Raw genomic sequence first — 20,497 nt, forward strand, 5'->3', positions numbered from 1 at the left:
TATTGATTTCCGTATTGCATAGACTCATTGATCATTGACTGTTATTGATTTGATTGACTGACATGCATATTGATAGCAGTACCGTGCTTTGATTTCAGTTGTAGGCTTTGGTGACCTGCTGGGCTTTTTGAAGCTCATTATATGTGGTTAATATTTTCAGGTCTGAGCAAGGCAACTGGAATGGAGTTCAATCAGAATGTCAGACGAATCCTTTCACTATGGATGCCTGGGGCGTCACAGTCTGGTTGAAGTCCGACAGGGCCGGGTGGAATTCCGGTGGTGGTTGACAGCCGAGTGGTGGTCTGACGACGGTAGGCGGCTAGGTGAAGGTTCACTAGCAATGGAGCTTAAGCTCTTGAAGCCTTAGAGCTCTCTCCAATATCTAGGTAAAGGTCTCATTCATGTAGAGAGTGAGAGTCTATTTATAAATTTTCATGAGTGATACACCCATTAATTTAGAGAAGATCTAGGGCAGGTTTGGAGTTCTCAATTGGATGACCCGTATTGATTCCCTCGATCATAGAGTGTTTTTCAACTTTTTAAGTGTCTTAACGATGTCAAGATTCGATGATCTTGGGCTCGTTGGATTCATCTCGTCGAGCCACTCGATTTGACTATAAGCATGCATATTTGTATATTATTTATCATTCAATTAATGCTTTGAATCTTCTAAATAAGCTTCGAGTCTTTGATTTGAACCTATTCAGACTCGGATTGAGTTGAATTTAGTGTCGCTGGGTTCGTTTTTTTGAGACGTTCTGCTCGACTATAAGTTTGCTGAAATCGAAGTTCATATTATAATGAATTTGATTTTAGAAGTTTTCAACTTGAATATTCCTCAAGATTAGTGCGCGATCAAGTTGATTTTTGGTGAGGTATCAAGAAGCAATAAAAAAATAGTCCCAAATAAAATAGTAGTTTGCGAGTTTAAAGACAATAGCTAGCTGTAATTTTCATGTTGAATAATATTTTAGGTGAGCACTATTCCTTTTAAAAATCCCACCTTTGAAAATTATTTGATAAGATAATTATTAAATAGTGTGAAATACATATATATAGTAAAATTTAAATTATTATAAAATTATGCATTTGCAATAATTAATTTTTTTAAACATATATTAAAATTTAAATCCATATAGGGTAATTCTGAGCAACCCCGCAAGCAAAAAAGGCCTTAGCAGCATTAGGAAAAGCGGTTTCCATAGAAAGAGGCGTCTCTGCGTTCTGCCGAAATTTTCGGCTTCCATCGTTATATAGATTTTGAGGGTTTGCTCTTTTATGATATCTACGTCGGCCTTCAAACCCTAGTTCTCTCACCGCCTGATCGTGGTTTTCCCTTCTGTGAGTGCTCAGAGGTCGACTTCTTGGTTTTTGGAAGACGCCAATTTGCTTAGGTTAGTATTCTATTGCTATATTACTCTTGCAGCGTGATTCTGATTCGGTGGTTTTCGATTCTGTCATCCATCTCTATATTCAGGGTGAAAGTTTTTAACCTAATTTTGTTTGGAATTTCCTTCCTGGGGTTATATCGATCCTTTGTTGACGGTGATTTGTGTTTTGTTGAGGTTATCTGTTTAAATGACTAGTTTTGTTTGTTTTCATCGGTGTCTTATCCTTATTGAGGGAATGCTGAATTTTTGCTTTTGCCGGGGCTTTATGTTGGAAAGATGTTTCTTCATGATCCATGCTGATTTAATTTTGAGCCTCGTTGATTCCGCGATGTAGATTTCCGGCGCTGATCATTCAAATGTTACCTCTTAATGCTGTAAATTTATTTTTTTGACTGTTAATTTCAATCTGCAAATGTTGACATGCCATTCTGAATCTGTTTGAGATTTTTTTTTTGTTTCTTGCACCGTATGAATATATTTACATAGCGTCAAATAGTTATGCGTAATGACAGTTAATTATTCATGTTTATGTTGGGTTTTTCCTGATATTTTGTTCATGTCTATTCTGTTTTTGATGAAGTCCCTTTTCATGTGAATAATCTCTTTGGATTCTCTTTGAAGGGAACTATATCCATCTTATCATTTAAGGTTTTATTTTGTCTTTTTCGGTTCTATGCTTTATAAGCTAACTGCTACTTTTTTCTTAGATATGTCGAGGGATGGTCTAATTAAGAGCCGAAGCTCTAGTGTGAGAGGCAGAGGTCAAATCCAAGCCATGGGTCAAAGAGGACAAGTTGGCAGGTTTTTTGGAAGCAGGGCTGCAATGCTTAATAAAGGGCCTCTTAGAGTTACAAATCGTCCATCTTCATATAAGATTGCCAAGGCAAGCCCAAAATTATTACTGTTTTACACGTATTAAAGAGTATAAGCAGTTTAAGAAACTCAAAATATGAAGGGTTGCGGGGATAAATAAGCTCTTGGTATGTTCGGGCTCATGTAGGAAGTTTTGAGTTTTCATGAATGTCAATTGTTTTGGATTATAAAGGGGGATATCAACGGGCCCATCTGGCTATATTTGGAATATCTATATCACTGGCCGCCTTATTTTGCTAATGTTTGTTGATGGAGTCTTTCTCCAAAGAGCTTACCTGTTCATATCTCAGAGGTGGAGACAATTGCCTGCAGGATGTTTGATGGGTGGAATTTTCTTCTCTCATATTCTATCATTATGGTTTATCTATAATTTGATAAATTTTCCCAACCATGGCCCTTCTTATCAATTCTAGTTGCAGTTTTACAGAGATATATTGATTGAATTGACTCATACTGATTTCTGATTAAGTTGTCAAATTTGCTGCATGCATTCCTGGGCTTATGGCAATACCTTCCTAAAAATGAGTGTTTGTTCCCATGCTTTCATCAGTCTTTTAGCAGAAAGAAGGATATATTATGGACAGATGCCCTATTTGAACATGGCATGGCTGCTACTGGGATCACCGGTGCTGAAAGTGGAACAAAATTGTACATATCAAACTTGGATTATGGTGTTTCCAATGGAGATATAAAGGTCTGCTGGGTTGCAATTGAAAAATACAGCCATTGCTGCCCTTTCTGTGAGGTTCATATCATAAAAAATTTGCACTTTTGTCTTATGATTTGTTCTGGTTGTTATTCAGGAACTTTTTTCTGAGGTTGGTGATCTAAAGAGGTGTACAGTTCATTATGATAGAAATGGCCATTCGAGTGTGAGTAATCTTTTCCCTATATCTGAGATGCAGATTATTGTGTTGCTTAATTGCGTTGTTTAACTATTAATGCAATTTATTGAAGGTTTTATTCTTCAATTCGTAGTGCTTACATTGATGATTACTCATGCCATACTTGAGAATCTTACAGAAAGGTGTAAATAATTGGCGTTCAAATTTTTATTTTATTTCAATATCATAAGGAGCTGACTCCTTAATTACAATTTTCATGAAATGCTAATCATATTTTAGTGATATGAAGGGTCTTTTGGCCTCTTTTGCATGATGATTTGGATTCTTGGGCCAATCCATAAATATGACTAATTTTGACCCTTCCATGCGTTGTTTAGAACCTGGTAGTTTTTCGAATAGGCCAGTTGTATAGGCGATGAGGAGGCTTTATTTGTGTTCATAGGCCTTGTTTGTATTCATAGGCCAGTTGTAAAATCCTCTATAAATCCCCTGCTTGCGTTCAACATTGCTTTAATTTTGTAATTTTGTTCATATCTTACAATTTTGTAATTTTAATTTTATCTTAAATTCCAAAATTTTGTTCATGTTCTACATTTGAGTTTGTGTTGGTCTGAATTTCATTAGCCTCTTGGCATTTTTCCTTTGTAAGGGCCTCTTCGGAGGGTGCTAGGTCTTTCCAACACACCTGGAAGAAATATCACGGTTGGAGGATCTTCTAACTCAGTGTGCTTAAAAAAGCATGTATATGCCTTCTACACCGTTTGATATGTGATTATGTGTTGTACAAATTTTATGAATAAAAATTAGACATTTTTTTTGGGATTGTTGATGATGTTGGATGCAATGAAGTAACCTTATAGTAGTTTCAGAGCTTCCTAGATAGGAGTTATTGAATTGGAGTTTGATTGTCGGCTGCTGGGAAAGCCATTTGCACACGTTTGTGATAGCTTAGAAATTGGATGGTTTCATGCGGCGCACATATTCCTGTAATATTTGAGAATATTTCAAAATTATGTTTAGCGTGAAATGGAATTATCAAATTTATTTGTTTTTCTTTTAGGTAATTACATCTGATGCGAGGCTATAAGTGATGATTATTGTTTTATAACATGGTTGATCTATAAGAAAAGAGAAAATGATTAAAATTTCCTCTCGACTCTTGAGAAAGATCAAAATAGTTTGCAACTATATTAAATGACCATTTTGATCCTTTAACTTCTTAAAGAGGAATCAAAATAGTCCCACCATTGAACTATTTTGATTCCTTTTAAAGACTTAAGGGGACCAAAATGATATTTTAATATAGTTGGAGATCATTTTGCTCATTTATAAAGTGTCAAAGAACTATTTTGATCCTTTTCTCTATAAGAAAAGATCGGTTGTCTTTAACTTGATGCTAATATAGTTGGCTTGTGTCAGTTCAGTAATTTGCTAGGATGTTTTGAATTAAATTTAACTATTGTTCGGTTATCACGGATTCCAACGCTAATCAACAAAATTATTTTGCTATAATTTAGTGGCCTTCTTTTATTTTTTTGTGATATAATTTAGTGACCCTGAATTATTCGATATTTTTGAATACGGTTAGGGTACACTTTGAGTCCCTTCTTAGATACTGATAAGCACGGGTGTTTTTTTATTTAATTTTACGTGCACGAAAACATAGAAATGTGCAGCTTGATTAAACTTTATTTTCCTTTTTATTTCATCATAAATGAATGTAATTAATTAAATAGTGAAACATTTTCATGGTTCTGCTTGTTGTTGTTTATCTTAATATGCCCACTGGGGCTAAGGACAGCTAACCCAAGATATCACCATTTAATGTTTCTGTTGAAAGCAATGGAGAAGTCCATAAGAAACTTCCTTGCATATCCCATAATAATATACCGTGGGCATGTTCTATTTTTGCCGACTGACCCACTCGAACTGTTGACCAATCTCTCCACACCTTATTTATTCTCTCAGTACGTCACTTTACCACTCCCTCATTCTCAGAGGATATGTTTTTTCAGCTGCCTGATCCTCTCACTCCCTCACCCTCATTTTCCCAAGCATCGAAATTGTACATATCAAAGGAAACTTAAGCTGCTTGTCGACAAACTATTTCATAAGATCTCCATGATATTATAACACCCAAGTTTCATACTATGATTATAATGTTTTTCATTTGATGTTGCAACATTGCTTGTATTAATGGTCTTGACAATGTAATGACAGGTCATTTAGTAGAATTTGATTGTGCTACGATAGCTATTACTTTGTATTTATAATCTAGTAACGGTGCTGTTGAATTAATGGGTGATAATTTGATAATTTAAGAGGGGAGTTCATTAAAAGCGAAGAAGAATTGCTTAGATCCCAATCAGCAAAAAGTTTTCTTCCCCAAGAAAGCAATTTCCTTTTATGCATGTTTTCTTCTTCTGTGCTTCATATTTTGCTCGTCCTTTTATTTTTGCAACCATGTGTTCTACTTAGAAAAACATATAGCGTTTTGAGAAGGAAATTTGAATGTAGGGACTGTTTAGGGATTTCCTTTTGATTTGTATGCATTAAATAGTAGATTTTCCTAGGGTTTGAGCATCTTGAATTTGGCTGAAATTTGAGATCTCGTAGATTTAGGATTTCTTTGGGCTCTAGCGGCGTCTAGAGATTTGGGAGAGATCGATCCTCCTCTCGAATTGAGGATCAATTGTATATTTGCTATTTCCTTGCAACTACTAGTAAAATACAAGTATTTTCTCGGATTTTTCTGCAGTTTTTCCTGTTTTCCTACTGTTTTTGGCTGTTTTTCTGCTGTGGACAGCAATTTTACATTGGATCTACTTGGTTTTGGTGAGAAACACTTGGAAATCCAAGTGTTTCCTATCAGTATCTCATGATTATTTTGAACGCAACACTACAATTCACCGATAGGCAAAAGCAGGGAATCAGTAATAAAAATCTCGAGCCACTGAAGCGTAACGCCACACCATCGAATCTGCAACACTCGTTCAAGTAGAAAGAAAGCATCTAAAAGCTTCTAAATATAACGTTGTGCACCTTCAAATGATAGTTGTCGCGCAATTGATTAGTGTCAAATATTTTAAAATGTCCTCATACATGCATTACAACATGCATAATAATTCATGCAAAACACCCCTCTCATGCATTAAAATGTGCATTCATATGCATCCCATAATATGCGTGCAATTACAATATGCAGAGGGTTTTTCGAGTATGTCATTTGATATTGTAATCATAATTTAAAATGATTTCTTGCATTCATATGTGATATGCAGAGGATTTCATTCCAGCATTTGCGGGGGTATTTTTGAAATATTTGTAAACGTCTTCTATCCGCTTGCATAGATATTGCGGATTTGGTGGCATGGCGTCGTATTATGGTTATTCGCCCGTTTCATATAGGTAGACTATCGTGCACTACATGTTGCTTCCTGCAGGTAGATTGTAGTGCACTAACGAATCTCCTGCTTTGGCTTGTGAGCGCTTATATTTATTGCAGTTCTTTTGTATTTACTCACGGACAATTTAATGTATGTGCAACAAATTTCCTATAGCACCTCGTATGCATTTGCATTTGATGTAGTCATTTTGCACTTTGCTTGTGGATAATGCGCCGTCACTCCATCTTTGAAAATGATGATTAAACCTGGCTTTCACTTCCCAGAACTCGAATAGGAATCAACAAGAAGCTCTTATGATGATTGGAATGGCAGGTATGTTTTATATTTGTAATTATGAGTTTAGGCCACCAAGCTTTGCATTAATCTTTAACATCACATTTTTCAAACATTGATCATTAATTCTAGTAGGCGAAATACAGTGTGTTGACGTTCACTTCAATGCATTCCGATATATTACATTGTTGCCTCCACTATATGCCAAATCCATCAAGTTGCACAGACATTTTGAATGTCGAATGGGCATCCTACAGTGACTCATATGAGCTTGTACTTGTTATAGACATTTTGCTTATAAATGGCATCTAGTGCATATGGCGGGTTTTCTACGAGGACCCGTAAGTATTTACCTTTGCTATGATCTTCTATATTTTGCCTTCTAGCATTTTGTCTTCCCAGTGTTTGCAGGATAATTATCATAGTTGCCCCATGTCTATTGTCATCATTTGTAGAAAGCTTAGTGCATTCACTTGCATGATGATGTTGACATTCATTTGGATACATCTAGATATATCACATTATTGCTTCCACCTCATGTCGAATCTTTCTTGTTGCAACTGATATGCTGATTGAAGTGTGGGTCTCTTGTAGCAGCACTAAATCTTTCTGTTTATAGGAAATTGGTGTGTTTGGTTAGTGGACTGCATCCTTCTACTTGTGTATCTTCTAGTGTCCATATGGATTGTTGTGTATAATTGCAAGACGGTTGACATCAGTCGTAAGGAGATTTTTAGTCTTATAACATGTCCACGCTCATTATTCACGAAAGAGTTAATACATTTGCTTTCCAGTTGATGATTGTTGTCTACGGGTATATGTTCTTCACACAAAGGACTTTTCGTCATTGCTTGCAAACAATATTTCACCCGAGTGCTCATATGGACTGGAGACCTGTCGTATTTATGATCTACCCCTTCTCATATATTATATGCAAGTGATTTGTCATTGACTATTAGTCGAGTTGCATTTTGTTACCAATTTCTTCAAGCATGTGTGGTTTGTGTATCTCTTGTTATTGTCCACAAACAACGCTCTTTCATGCATTGGCTGTAACAATGATGATTCATATGTAGATCCTCACGTCTTATAATTCCCATTGAATCTTCTTGCTCTTTGCTTATAAGCACATCAATGTGTTTGTTCCAATCATCATATAACTCCCATAAATATGAATGAGATAAAGGTCGCTAGTCGATTACCACTATTGACATAAGAATTTGTAATGTCCAACGGGGGATTTAGTTCAAGGATGAGTAGGAATTTTTATTCTGTGTGGAGTTCGGAGTGCCCGGAGAACAATAAAAATGAGTCACTGCACCTCAAAAATGTACCGCGCTCGGTACTGAGCTCGGTACCGAGGGCGGAACCATACGGGAGAACCGTCGATGTCCGCACAGAATAATAGCTTGACGAGTAAAGAATCTCGTAGCATTTCTTGCAACCAACATATTCTATTCGCACCATTTGTTCGCTTCCTATTAATTGTTATTCATGAGCGAGGAGTTTCATATCATTACTTACAATGATGCTTGTTGAAGGGAGACTTGAATCATTGTTTGCACTTGAAATGCATATTTCTCTTCAACCTTTATTAGGATAGCCTTGTGTATCTACTTGTAGTTTAGATTACACATTCTTATTAGTTAATGATAATCATTATATCATTTGGATACTTGTTGCATGTCTTCTTTATTTGCTATCCATTAAAGGCATCATAGCAAGAAGTCTAATCATGTTGTCTAAAAGTCATCACTACTTGTGAGCGAGTAGTGTTTGCAAGTCTTCTTTTTCACCACAAGTTCCATATATGTTCCTTTGGTTTTAATTTTGGATCATCATTGTTTTAGAAATCATGATTTCATTTTAAGTGAAATTTAGACTTGTCATCACCTTGGTTCATGTTCAAGTCAAAGCTCTTGTTCAAAGTCTTCTAAAGTCCTTGGAAATTCAAGCCTCTTGTAATTCAATTGATTTCGAGTTCTTTATGGTTTAAGTCAAATTTGAATTCAGCTTGAGTTTAATGTGTAAGTTCATTTGCAAGTCTAGTGCGTATGCACTATGCACATTCAAGTCCAAATCCAAGCTTGAGTCTAAGTTTTGGTTCCTTTCAATCTCAATTGATTAAGTTTGATTTTGTGATCAAGTTATGTTGAAATTAAGTTCCAATTTTTTTTTTGAAGACCCTTGCTGTTCAAAAGTTTACAAGTCATGTCCCTTGTATTTGCTCTGAATTTCGACAGCCTCCAGCGTCTCCCCTGTTTAGGGGAAAAACCAAGAGGCAGCCTTCCCCTCCACACTACATGAGTGCTTCAGGTAGATGTCGAGTGACACCGCGGCTGCATTTTCTTTAATCCCTGCGACACTACATGAGTGTTTAAGAGTCTCTGAGCACCTGTTGAAAAGAGCACAGTTGTTTCCGCACACGTATGAATACTTAGTTCTCGACCCCCTAACGCTACATGAGCACTCCCGGGATTACCCACCTCGTCGTAAGCGTCACATCGATTTCTTTCCCCCGGTGCTACGTGAGTGCGTAAAGAGGTTTGTCAGTTCGTCGCAAGCGTCGAGAGCGGGCTTTAAGTTAGAAGTTATACAAGCACTGAGGACATCGGCGGAGTTGTTGGCACGCATATCGAGGCAAACACCTTTTTTGTAATAATAATTAATTACCATTAATAATAATTAGTTATAATTAACCTTAATTAATTATGATTACTATTAATTAATTATGATTAAGAGTGACTACTTATAATTAATTATGATTATTTATAATTAATAATAATTAATTACAATTAAATATTATTAATTACAATTAAAATTCACTAATTATGCTTATTTCGAATTAATTATAATTAAAAAATTAACTTATAATTATCTCTAATTGATTATAATTAATTTTAAATCAATTATAATCAATCAAACAGGAAAACAGGGAATCCGAATAGGAATAATGCTTAGAGTAGTCGGGATACAAGATTAAACGGGTTTTGAGTAAGATTTAGGGACTCATAGCTCTCACATTGAGTTAAATCCTCGATTCCCTCTTTTCGGCTGAAGCAGATTTATGGCGTTTAGCCGAAGAAGCGCGCAGAAGGACAATGTTACCTTCACAGCGAGCGAGCTCCCACATTGCTTCTGATCGAAATGTTATAACGTTCGATCCGACGGGAAAGGAACATCTTTGAAGGAGGAGGAAGGTAGAGATCAGCTAGGGGGTTTGAATCGGAACAGGGAAGAGCAGGTCAGCTTCAGGTGGAAGCTCGGCTAAGGACCGATGGGTTGAGGTCCTCTGGATCGAACAAATCAGAAGCAGCAATGGGTACAGGCGTCGATTGCTTACGATTCGGCTAGGTGGAGGCTGACGGGATAGAGGTCGGTCGTGAAAGAGATGGGTCGGGTAAGCTTCGACACTTGTATGGAGGGAGGAGGCAGCAAATTAAGGATTTTGATTTGATTTTATGGCATAGAAGTCGACGAGTCCAAGGTAGTAGAGATTGACGAAAGCCGGCAAGGTAGGGGCTTCGATCGGCTTGGTCGAGTGGTCTTGTGGCTTCGGCTTAGTGAGGAAGAATGACGGGAAGAGGCGAAGGAAGCGGAGGTCTCGTGCGTATGGGCTTCGACTTCTAGCTACGGATGTGCGTGGACAGCAAAATGAATGAAGCTTAACGTCGTTCTCATTTTAAAACCACAAGTAGGAGTGCGATATCACGCATGGGAGGGATGGGGCGACTGCATTCGGAGCCATTTGCAAACTGCGATAGGATTTCGTCAGATACGGGATGGGCCGCAGCTTCTATAGGTAATTTTATTTTTTTATTTTTTGTTATAATGTGTGGGTCAACACGAACATACCCAAATGTTATGCTAGATAGTAGTTCCCTTACACGTTTCTAACTAACGAGATTTAAATCTCATCTAGGCAAGCTCCTCCAGTTTAGGAGTGAAGGGAGAATTATGCATTGAACTTCTAACTTGGGTAATTACTCAATTGTCATTGATCATACTTGTCTTAATTTTGCGATGAGAATAGAGTTGCTGAATTGCAAGAGTAGGTTGATAATTTAGTGCAGCATTAATTTCCCTTGAAATGGTAATATACTAATGCCTACTCATGTATATCATCAAAACGGAAATCAATCTGTTATTGGTTAGGGAATGTATAACCATTCGACGACTCCCCAATATGGTGGCCAAAAAAAATTATCAATCTAAACATGAGATTTTGACTGACAGTCACTATAGTAGTATTTCCCAAATGAATATCAAGAATGCTATATAACTCCAAAAGCAAATTTCGTGTTTGAGATGTATTTCCCAAGCATAATTTATGCATATTAAATACATCAACTTTCACGACTTCAAAGATTTCATGTAACATGCGAAGAAATTCATATTACTTAAGGCTGTGATTTAAATGCAATTACCATAAGAAAGTTTTCCTCTGCTATAGAAGCGTGTGTTTCTAATATCGACTGAAATAAAACAATGATTAGTTTAATTTAAATTTAATGAAAGTAACTATTATCGTAATTTAAATTTACAAATTTCACACAGCCAATGGAGGCACGCAGCCATGCAAGCAACTCAAATCATCCCCATACTCATGAATCAAAAGCTCCCTCAGTACATGACCCGAGACTAATGGCTTATAGCAAGACAATCAACATAAAGAACAAGTGAAAATGATCAAAATGGTCCCCAATGATTTTAAATGACCATTTTGGTCCTTCAAGTCTTTAAAAAGGAATCAAAATAGACCCATGGTCGGGCTTTTTTTGTTTCACTTTGAGAAGTTGAGGGACCAAAATGGTCCTTAATATAGTTAGGGTTTCATAAATAATCAATGGACCATTTTGATCATTTTCTCTAAAGAAAAACAAATCTTAATGTCAAATAACACATAAAATCATTACAAATGGCAAACTAATAAGAGCAACTGCTATAACATGATACATAGCCTAGTCAGCATAAAACAAAAACATAGAGAATTGAGACATAAACAACTTGACAGAATAATCAAGTCCTTGATCCCTTTAGAAATCCCTAGGGGTTGTTTGATTGCCAAAAAAAGGAATGCAGTGTAAAATGGATACTATGGAGTTGTTTGAATTATTATAAAAGGAATGCAAGAGATTTTTTTTTTTTTTTGCTTTAAAGTAAAATAATGCAGTGTAAAATGCAAAAAAGTAGTGGTCGGTGGCCGACATTGGCGTAGGTGATGGCCGGCGACAGTTGGTGGGCGGCGGTCGATAGGTGGCGGTGACCAGGGGTGGCAGGCAGTGATCGATGGTAGGTGCTTGGCAAGTGGTGGTTGGCGGACAGCACCAATTGGAATAAATTTTCAATGCATTTGGAACTTGCCCGAATCGGAGGAATTCCAAATACGCTAAAAAAATGAAGATGGTGTATTCCAAATGAACCAAAATTTTATATTGCATTTGTTTTACTTCAAACCAAACGTCAATATTTTCAAACTCTTGTGTTTGGATTACTTTACAGTCCTAATGCAGGCAACCAAACAACCCATTAGTTCCTTCATTTTTTAAATAAACTAAACTCGTCTAGTTTTGAGCAATAACTGTTTACACTGCAAGCAAACTTGCTTGACTATCACCTCCCGCCCCTGCCGACCACCTCCGACCACCGCCGCCCATTGTTAGCAACCATAGCCACTACCCCCATCGACCACCTACCAACACCCACCGCCGCCGCCCAGTGCATCCACCCACTGCTGCCCATCGCATTGCCGCCCGCCGCCCCAACCCACAACTACAACTGAATATCACCACAATTGTCAGCACCGGCGCTGTCGCTGCCGCCACCAACCGACCGCTGTCATATTTGTACTTTACACTACATTCATTTTACTTCAAAGCAAATAAAAAAATATTCACATGTATTTACTTAGCACTAGTCCAAATAACTCCAAAGTATTCCTTTTACATTGTATTCCTTTTACACTGCATTCCTAATGTAAGAGAATTTGAACATTTAGACCTCCACTAATGCTATGATAACAAAGCAAGAATAAAATAAAAAACATGTATCAAATTCAAGGGACCTATCATTAAAAATTGTAAACTTCAAATAGCTAATCAATAACTAATGAGATATAAATGTCTTATGACATTTAAATTCATTTTTTAACATACGAAGGATGACCTTTGGAAAACAAAACTGATTGCAAATTTAAATGAGCAAATATGAGCTATTAATAAGTTATGAGAAGTTTAATGGACCTTGTATAGCAAAAAAATAAGTAGGAATAAGTAGATATATTCAACAAACAACACCGATCACATTAATGACAAAAAGGCAAAAACGAAAATAAAGCAAGTTCAATAAAATAAAAGCTAGCAAAAGAACTCACCATAAACTATCTTGACATGGCCTATCTGGTGCAAGAAGGCTATCTAGGTTTGAGAGTAAAGCCTAAGCAAAACAATCAATCACGTGAGAACTTTATATGACGGTAAAAAGATATCATGAAAGAAAAACAAGTAGAAAACAAGGATAGATTAAACACGTAGAAAACAAGGATAGCTAATCTACCTAACTTGTATATAGACATTAGTACGATCTCCACAAAAACCTATTAAATAAAAATAGCAAAGAAATATAGACCCTCTATCATGATGAATTCTCTAAATTATCATTTTAGTCATTAAATATTTTTACATGTACTGTTTTAGGACCTAATCTACATTCTAGTGAAAACTATGAGGTTTCAAACTCTTTGAAAATGCGTATGCCTCCAATCGAGTATTATAGAGGGATGAAACCTCTATGCCTATATGAAAAAATAATCCTTTGATTTCTTACAAAGGGGAACGTTTAAAAGGGTTACGATGTATGGCCCAAAAAGCATTACACTGTATAGGCCTACTCGCAAGGTTGAAACATATGAAAAGAAAAAAAAATATATAAATAAGAAATATTTACAAGACAACCAAAACAAGTAAAAATTAATTAAAATAGAAAATTTAATACAGAGCTATGCTGATATAAATAAATAATTTTCTTGTTTTTATCTTAATAATATTTATTAAACCAGGCTAACATCGTGCCTCACCCTTGAGAAAGGTTAGGAAAGCATCTTTTTTTTTTACTCGCAAATGATTATATAACAAAATTCTTCTTCTTTTTGCAACGTTTTTTTAGCATCTCCAACCCGCTAAATTAAATTGTTATCTTTTATATCAAATAAATATTAAATAATAGCAATTTTCTAGCAAATAATCCATAAAAAGATTTTCTTTTATTGCCTTTAGCTAGGATGGAGAAAGGAGCAAAGGAAAATATTAAAATAGAAAAAGATTTTGCATTAATGGATAAAAAAAATGTTAACTGCAGTAAATTTGGAGCAGAAACCGATAGCATTGAGCGATGAAATGGTGGCTTATTGTAAAAAAAAAGGTGTGAGATGATTGGGGGACACTATACAATCAACATTGTAATGCAATTGATAGTACTCAACCCTATTGAGATATCATGTGCTTCCAAGGAGTTGATTAGCATGAATTACCTAAATGGATCTGACTTTCAACAACTCGAAAAGAAAAAAATATTGGTAAATAAAGAAAAGCACCAAAGAGCTAAGTTCCTCTTTTCATCCCTCTTTTTCCATGCTTAAGGTCATACCATATTTCTACATAATAAGTCCCCACTCTTTTTCACACACATAAGATGATAAAATTAAGAATCTAGAAGGAGAAAAAAACTTTCCCTCCATATCTACCTCTAATTAAAAGAAAATATAATTAATAAAGAGCTAGGCTGATACAAAGAAATAATTTCTCCGTTTTTTCTTAATAATATTTACTAAACCATGCTAACATCATGCCTCGCCCTTGAGAAAGGTTGATCAAGCACCTTTTTTTACTCACAACTGATGAAATAACAAAACGCTTATTCTTTTTGCAATGTTTTTAGCCTCTCCGGTCATTTAAATTATTTTCTTATCTTTTATATCAAATAAATAGTAGCTATTTGATATGAAGTGGATGCAATTTTCTCAAAATCATCGAGCGACAATAAGGAATTAGGATGAAAAACACACCAAAACTATTTTTATTACAAGATATATGAAAGAAAATAGTAAGATACAGTTGGATCTTCAATTGGAGAGGAAGATTCGGCTCTCCCAAATCCCTAGCCGCCAGCGAGCCCAAATAACCTAAGAATAAACTAAGTTCAGCAAACTACCAAAACTTAATCTGAAATCACCCAATTGTTAGCCTTAAATAGGCTCCCATAATTTCTTCCCAAATCAGCCCCCTTTCCCTAAATAATTTCCTTTTAGATTTGAATTTAAATTAGATTTATTTCTTGAATTAATTCCCTCCCAATTATAATTAAAACTTTCCAAAACAATCCCCCCTTAATTCAACCTCCTTTTCCCTAAATAATTCCCTCTAAGAATTTGAAATCAAATTAGATCTCTTGCTTAAATAATTTCCTCATAATTGTAATTTAAACATTCCTAAATAATTCCCTTTGATTAAGAACCTTCCTAAACAGCTCTCTCTTGGTTAGGAAACTTCTTAATTCCCTCCCAATCAAATCGGTCGGTCCATCACAATTTTCTAGCAAATAATCTGTAAAAAGTTTTTCTTTTAGTCGTTAGTTAGAACGGAGAAAGGAACAAAAGAAGATATTAATATATAAATAAAATTTGCATTAATTGGTTAAAAAAAATGTTAAGTGCAGTAAAGTTAGAGCATAAACTGATAGCGTTGGCTTATTGTAAAAAAAAGATGTGAGATGATAGGGGGATACTACACAATCAACATTGTAATGCCCTACTGGATATCATTTGCTTCCAAGGAGTTAACTCACATGAATTATCTCAATGGAGCTGACTTTCAACAACTCGACAAGGAAGAAAGTTTTGGCTAAGAGGCTCGTTTGGGATAGCTTTACTACTGGTTTTTTAGCTTCTTTCAAAAAAATTATATACTAAAAAGCTGCTTTAGAAGGCAATAAAAAAATGTCCCAAACAAATACCAAGAAAGAAAAGCACCCAAGAGTTAAATTCCTCTTTTCATCCCTCTTTTTTCTTGCTTAAGGTCATACCATATTTCAACATAATAAGGCCATACTCTTCTCACACACATAAGACGATCAAAACTAAGAAGGTAGATGGAAAAAAAAACTCTCCCTACATGTTTACCTCTATCTCGATGTGAGCCCAACCCCCACCCCCTCCAAAAAAAAAATCCCAATCCTTCATTAGAGGCTATTTTCAAATGAAAGATAACAATTAATTAATAATAGTGGAAATGTGATTCAGCATAGGGATATTGACCCTTCAGACTGATCAACTCAACCATACAACCAAAGCTATGAATCAACTCAAACAATGTTCCAACCCACCCTCCATCTATGGCAACGTCATATTGGCATAAGAATTACAATAGGATGGGAAAAAGTAACCAATCACACTCTCTCCCTCCTCTTTCTATCTTTCATTCATGTTTAAGTGCAACCAAACACCCTCCCTCTGTGACAATGTCATATTGGCATAAGAATCACAATAGCCACCTCTTTCTCTCTTTCAATCATGTTCAGTGCACAGTTTACTCCGGATTGTTGAAGACTTCAAATCAAGAACAGTTTAAAGTTTATTGTAATCGTAGTCTGTATTTTTCATTTTATTGAGTATGAGAGTGTGCGATTGTAATTGAGTAACTGAGCATACACACCTGAGGAGAGTTTTTAAATTCATATTTTTAAACTGATCGTACTGTACGATATCACTTCGTACAAGACGATCTGGTCAGATATTTTCCCCAACGAGCTGTTGAACGAACATGAATGGAAATATTTTTTCTAAGTATGGATCGTACGGACGATATTTAATTTCATCCCAGGACGAACGTCTTTATTCTGACCTCAGACGAAGATCGTACGGACGATATTTAATTTCGTCCCAGGATGATTGTCTCTATTCTGACCTCGGACGAAGATCGTACTGACAATATTTAATTTTGTCCTAGGACGAACGTCTATGTTATGTCCTCAAACGAAGATCGTATGTACGATATTTAATTTCGTACAGGGACGAACGCCTCTATTTCTGTTCTCGTTCATTTCATCCTGATGTTTCGTACAAACGAACTTTGAAATTTTTTTGTTCGTACCAATGTTTAAAATTGCGTATTCGGGTATTGAGACGCTTTTCATTCGTGAGGCGAAGCGTAAGCCTCAAGGCGTTTTGAGGTGTAAGCCTCAAAATCAAAAGATTGCGTACACATAAAATGATAAAATTTTTATATACTAATGAGTGAATAATATAAAACATAAAAAAGCATAAGATATGAAGTGAAATCAAAATATCTCAATAATAAGACAACATGAAATATAGTTCAACTCAAAATTCTATCTTTCCCAAATCCCAGTATTCTTTTCATTAACATATAATTCCAATTTTCAAAAATAAATAGCAATTACATATCACATAAAAACTCATAAGTCATCAGCACTATAATCACTAAGGGGTTCTTCATTTGAATCATCATTATGGTGAACTGCTCTCTCCCCTTCCTCCTCTCCTATAGAGTCTAATGTCGGGCATTTACTTCAAGATTTATGTAAGTTTTAATATATATAGCGTGAGGCGTAAGCCTCATGCCAGTGAGGCGAGGCGGGCCTCAACCAAGTTGAGGCGCAAGCCTCATAAAAAACTCGAGGCGTAAGCATCGAGGCGTTTTTTATTGGAATTGCACAAAGGCGGGACTCAAGGCGAGCCTCATATTGCGCAATTTTAAACCATGGTTCGTACCGACCGAACTTATTTCGTGCAGGACGATGATCGAGTACAAAATGATTTTGTACCTATTCACAATGGGTTCGTACGCAACAATATTTGAACTGTTCGTACGCACGAATATATGATCGTATTGTACGATTGTGTACGCTCAAAATTGAAAACTTCAATTTTCTGGACGGTTTTTTGTGTCTTTTGTATAAAAGGTCCACTAAAACTGACTTCTAAAAATCTTGTCTACGTGAATTTTTAAGAGCAATTGGAGAGAGATATCTTGCAAGTGGAGTGAGAAGGGTTCACAAGGTTACTCAAAGGTAAGGATCTCTTTGTAATTATGGTTATCACTCTTCCTCTTATCTTTCTAATTGTCAGTGAAGATCTTCGGATAAGATCTGGTACTCTGCCGACATTTGAAAAGTGTGAAAGGACGAAGGTTCTCTGTCTACACGTGGAGGGTGTGAAAAGACGACGGTTCTCTGCCGACACTTGGAGAGTGTAAACAGCCAAAGGTACTCTGCCTACACTTGGAGAGTTGAAAGGACAAAGGTTCTCTGCCTACACTTGGAGGGTGTGAAAGAACGACAGTTCTCTGCCGCACCGGGATTGGTGGAAGAGAGTTTTGTAAAGGCTTCTCCGCCTTGCTGTGAGGGCTAAAGGAGAGTCAATTTGATAATAGTGCAATACCTGAAGTGGGAGGTTTCAGGGAGTGGATGTAGGTCGTGTTTGACCGAACCAGTATAAATCTTTGTGTCTTTTATTTTTCCGCTGCTTACTTACTGCATGTTATTAATTCCATGGTTGAAAAGCTGTTTTGAAAACTTTTAATTAACTTGCATCATATATCCATCGGTTTCAAATTTTAAAATCCAAGAGTAATTTTTAAACTTACCAATTCACCCCCCTCTTGGTTAGCCTTGGGATATTAGTTTAGGTTTAACAACCTAATCAAGATTCAACAAGAATCAACACATATTAAAAAAAGTCTTCCTTCCTCTGATGCGGACATCTAACCATGAAAGCTTATCTGAGGAAGAGATGAAGATCGACGGTCGAGATCCCTCCTTTTTTTATCTTAGTTTATTAATTATATTTTTTATTTAATTATGTTTTTTTTCATTTTTACCCTTACTTAAGGGTATTGTCCTATATAAGCCCAAAGGGCAAAGTTGTCTTTTAGTTTCTTTTAAGGCCTATATATAGAGGTCCTTGCTATTATAATGGTATGATGGAGTTTTAATAAAATTTTGTTCTGCACTTTTATTCTTTGTGAGGACATTAGTGAAAATCCCTATAGAGGGAATCGTAGTTTCCACCAGCCGAAGGATGGGTCCGAGCTCATGGCTTGAAGTCCCTTGGTGAAGGGCAACGCATCACCCATCAGTCTTCGAAAGAGTCCAAGGCTCACGGTTCTTTTTTTTTTTTACTTTTTGTTTTGTTTTACCTTATTTCCCTAAACCGCCGCCTACTCGAGCCCTCCATCAAGGCGCCAATCTTCTCACCCCATCACCTCCACACCATCGGCCTACGCCAGACCCTCCCTCTTCCCTCCCCTTGGCCGAAATCCACCAAGGCTCCCTCCCACCCGCCGGCCACCTCCTTCCCTAACCCCACTTCCCTCCAAAAATCCCACTTTCCTTATTTAAGTTGTCATATTAATTTAGAAAGATTTTAAATTCAAATTAATCTAATTTGAATTTCAAATTCATCCTCATTAATTACATTAATTTTGAAAACTTCTTTCATTCAATTAATCAATCAATTCTGAAATTGATTGGTTAATTAATCCCTAGCCCAAATACATTGAACATAAACACCCCTTTTCTCCCCTCCCTCTTTCTCCCTCCATTCAATTAATTTCCTTCCCCTCATTGCTTCCCAATTAACTCTCATCTCTTAATTTGAATTTTAAATTTTGAAAAGTCTTTAATCCCTTTCCTAATTTAAGATTATAATTAAAGAATCATTCAATTACCCCATTATCATCTTCCTAATTTAGCACTATCTTATTTGGAAAGATTTCGTAATTCAAATTCAAATGAATTTGAATTTTAAAATTTTTCCTAAATATCCCACACCTATTTTAGAAAATTACTCTCAATTAGTGCAAATCTGAATTAAATGATTGGATTTGAATATATATATTTGTTCGGATATAAAAATAATATAATATTTTTTATCCATTATAAATGTAATTAATAAGAAATATATGTGAATATCTCATTTTATTTGATATTTTAATAATTAATTCTTATGTATTATAATATATATATATATATATATATCAAAATAATCCCCACATTATTCGTATATGATCAATTAAGTCTCAAAGTATCATGTTGCCACAATTTAGTCCGTTGGCTATACAAAATTGATACAAAATAATCTCTCATGTTGATCCAAATTTAATACCTCGACTTTATAAAATTGATCCCAATTTTAATACCAAAGAGACCATTCAAAGAACATGATTCTCAAGAACATAAGTGGGTTGTGATAGCATTCAAAGGCAGGTAGAACGCAACTAAATGCCAAAAGCAGTAACAAGCAACCTAAGGGTTCCACAATGTGATAGAAAAAAATTAAAAAGTGTATAAGCTCAAAACCCTTATTTACCAGGAGCATATTAGTTCCCTCATCACGCCTCCGAAACCCTTGTGATACAAAATAAGCAGCCTAGGTGATCCAGAATTGTCAATATAAGAAGTCATTTGATAGTAAATAATGCAAACAATTATATGCCTAATCATAACCCTAACACCAATATCAAAATGTAAACAAAAACCTGGATTGGTAATAGTAGCTCCAATAGTCCAAATTTCCAAAGCAACCTCATAGAAGCCTCAGCGGACCCATATGCAAGCATATAATTCATTTCCATTAGGATCCTTCCCTGTGGTACTTGCAAATAAGATAACATAAAACCAAACCTTGGTACTG

The 20,497-nt window shown here is 35.8% G+C and overlaps 2 protein-coding genes across 11 annotated transcripts in view; one reads left to right on the plus strand and one right to left on the minus strand.

The window, feature by feature from the left end:
* LOC110100333 (poly(A) polymerase I) overlaps positions 1 to 20,497 on the minus strand; it is a 47,599-nt gene that overhangs the window by 18,428 nt on the left and 8,674 nt on the right. For all 9 annotated transcript variants that reach the window (XR_003701173.1, XR_003701175.1, XR_003701171.1 and 6 more), the window contains exons 9-11: positions 20,343 to 20,450; positions 20,174 to 20,233; positions 13,163 to 13,224 (exon numbers count right to left, since the gene is read on the minus strand). Coding sequence is in view for 4 of the 9 variants with exons in the window: in XM_028695985.1 (XP_028551818.1) it covers positions 13,163 to 13,224; positions 20,174 to 20,233; positions 20,343 to 20,450 (230 nt within the window). In the remaining 5 variants the exon portion in view is untranslated. The remainder of the gene's footprint in view (positions 1 to 13,162; positions 13,225 to 20,173; positions 20,234 to 20,342; positions 20,451 to 20,497) is intronic.
* On the plus strand, positions 1,186 to 3,214 carry LOC110100335 (THO complex subunit 4D-like). 2 transcript variants are annotated; one of them, XM_028695988.1, is made up of 4 exons: positions 1,186 to 1,394; positions 2,099 to 2,274; positions 2,815 to 2,958; positions 3,068 to 3,214. In XM_028695988.1, the coding sequence occupies exons 2-4, from the start codon at positions 2,101 to 2,103 to the stop codon at positions 3,197 to 3,199; spliced, it is 450 nt and encodes a 149-aa protein (XP_028551821.1). In that variant the 5' UTR covers positions 1,186 to 1,394; positions 2,099 to 2,100; the 3' UTR covers positions 3,200 to 3,214. The 2 variants fall into 2 exon arrangements, with proteins under 2 accessions (XP_028551821.1, XP_028551824.1); XM_028695991.1 differs by lacking the exon at positions 1,186 to 1,394 and adding an exon at positions 1,622 to 1,765.

Source organism: Dendrobium catenatum, unplaced genomic scaffold (assembly GCF_001605985.2).
Source record: "Dendrobium catenatum unplaced genomic scaffold, ASM160598v2 fragScaff_scaffold_72, whole genome shotgun sequence".
In the NCBI taxonomy this organism is placed as follows: Eukaryota; Viridiplantae; Streptophyta; class Magnoliopsida; order Asparagales; family Orchidaceae; genus Dendrobium; species Dendrobium catenatum.

Bases quoted from the DNA above. Each gene is read 5' to 3' on its own strand.
- LOC110100335 (XM_028695988.1), top strand. From the start codon at position 2,101: ATGTCGAGGGATGGTCTAATTAAGAGCCGAAGCTCTAGTGTGAGAGGC. The intron at 2,275-2,814 runs GCAAGCCCAAAA...TGCTTTCATCAG, and splicing joins CTTCATATAAGATTGCCAAG to TCTTTTAGCAGAAAGAAGGA. The intron at 2,959-3,067 runs GTCTGCTGGGTT...GTTGTTATTCAG, and splicing joins TTTCCAATGGAGATATAAAG to GAACTTTTTTCTGAGGTTGG.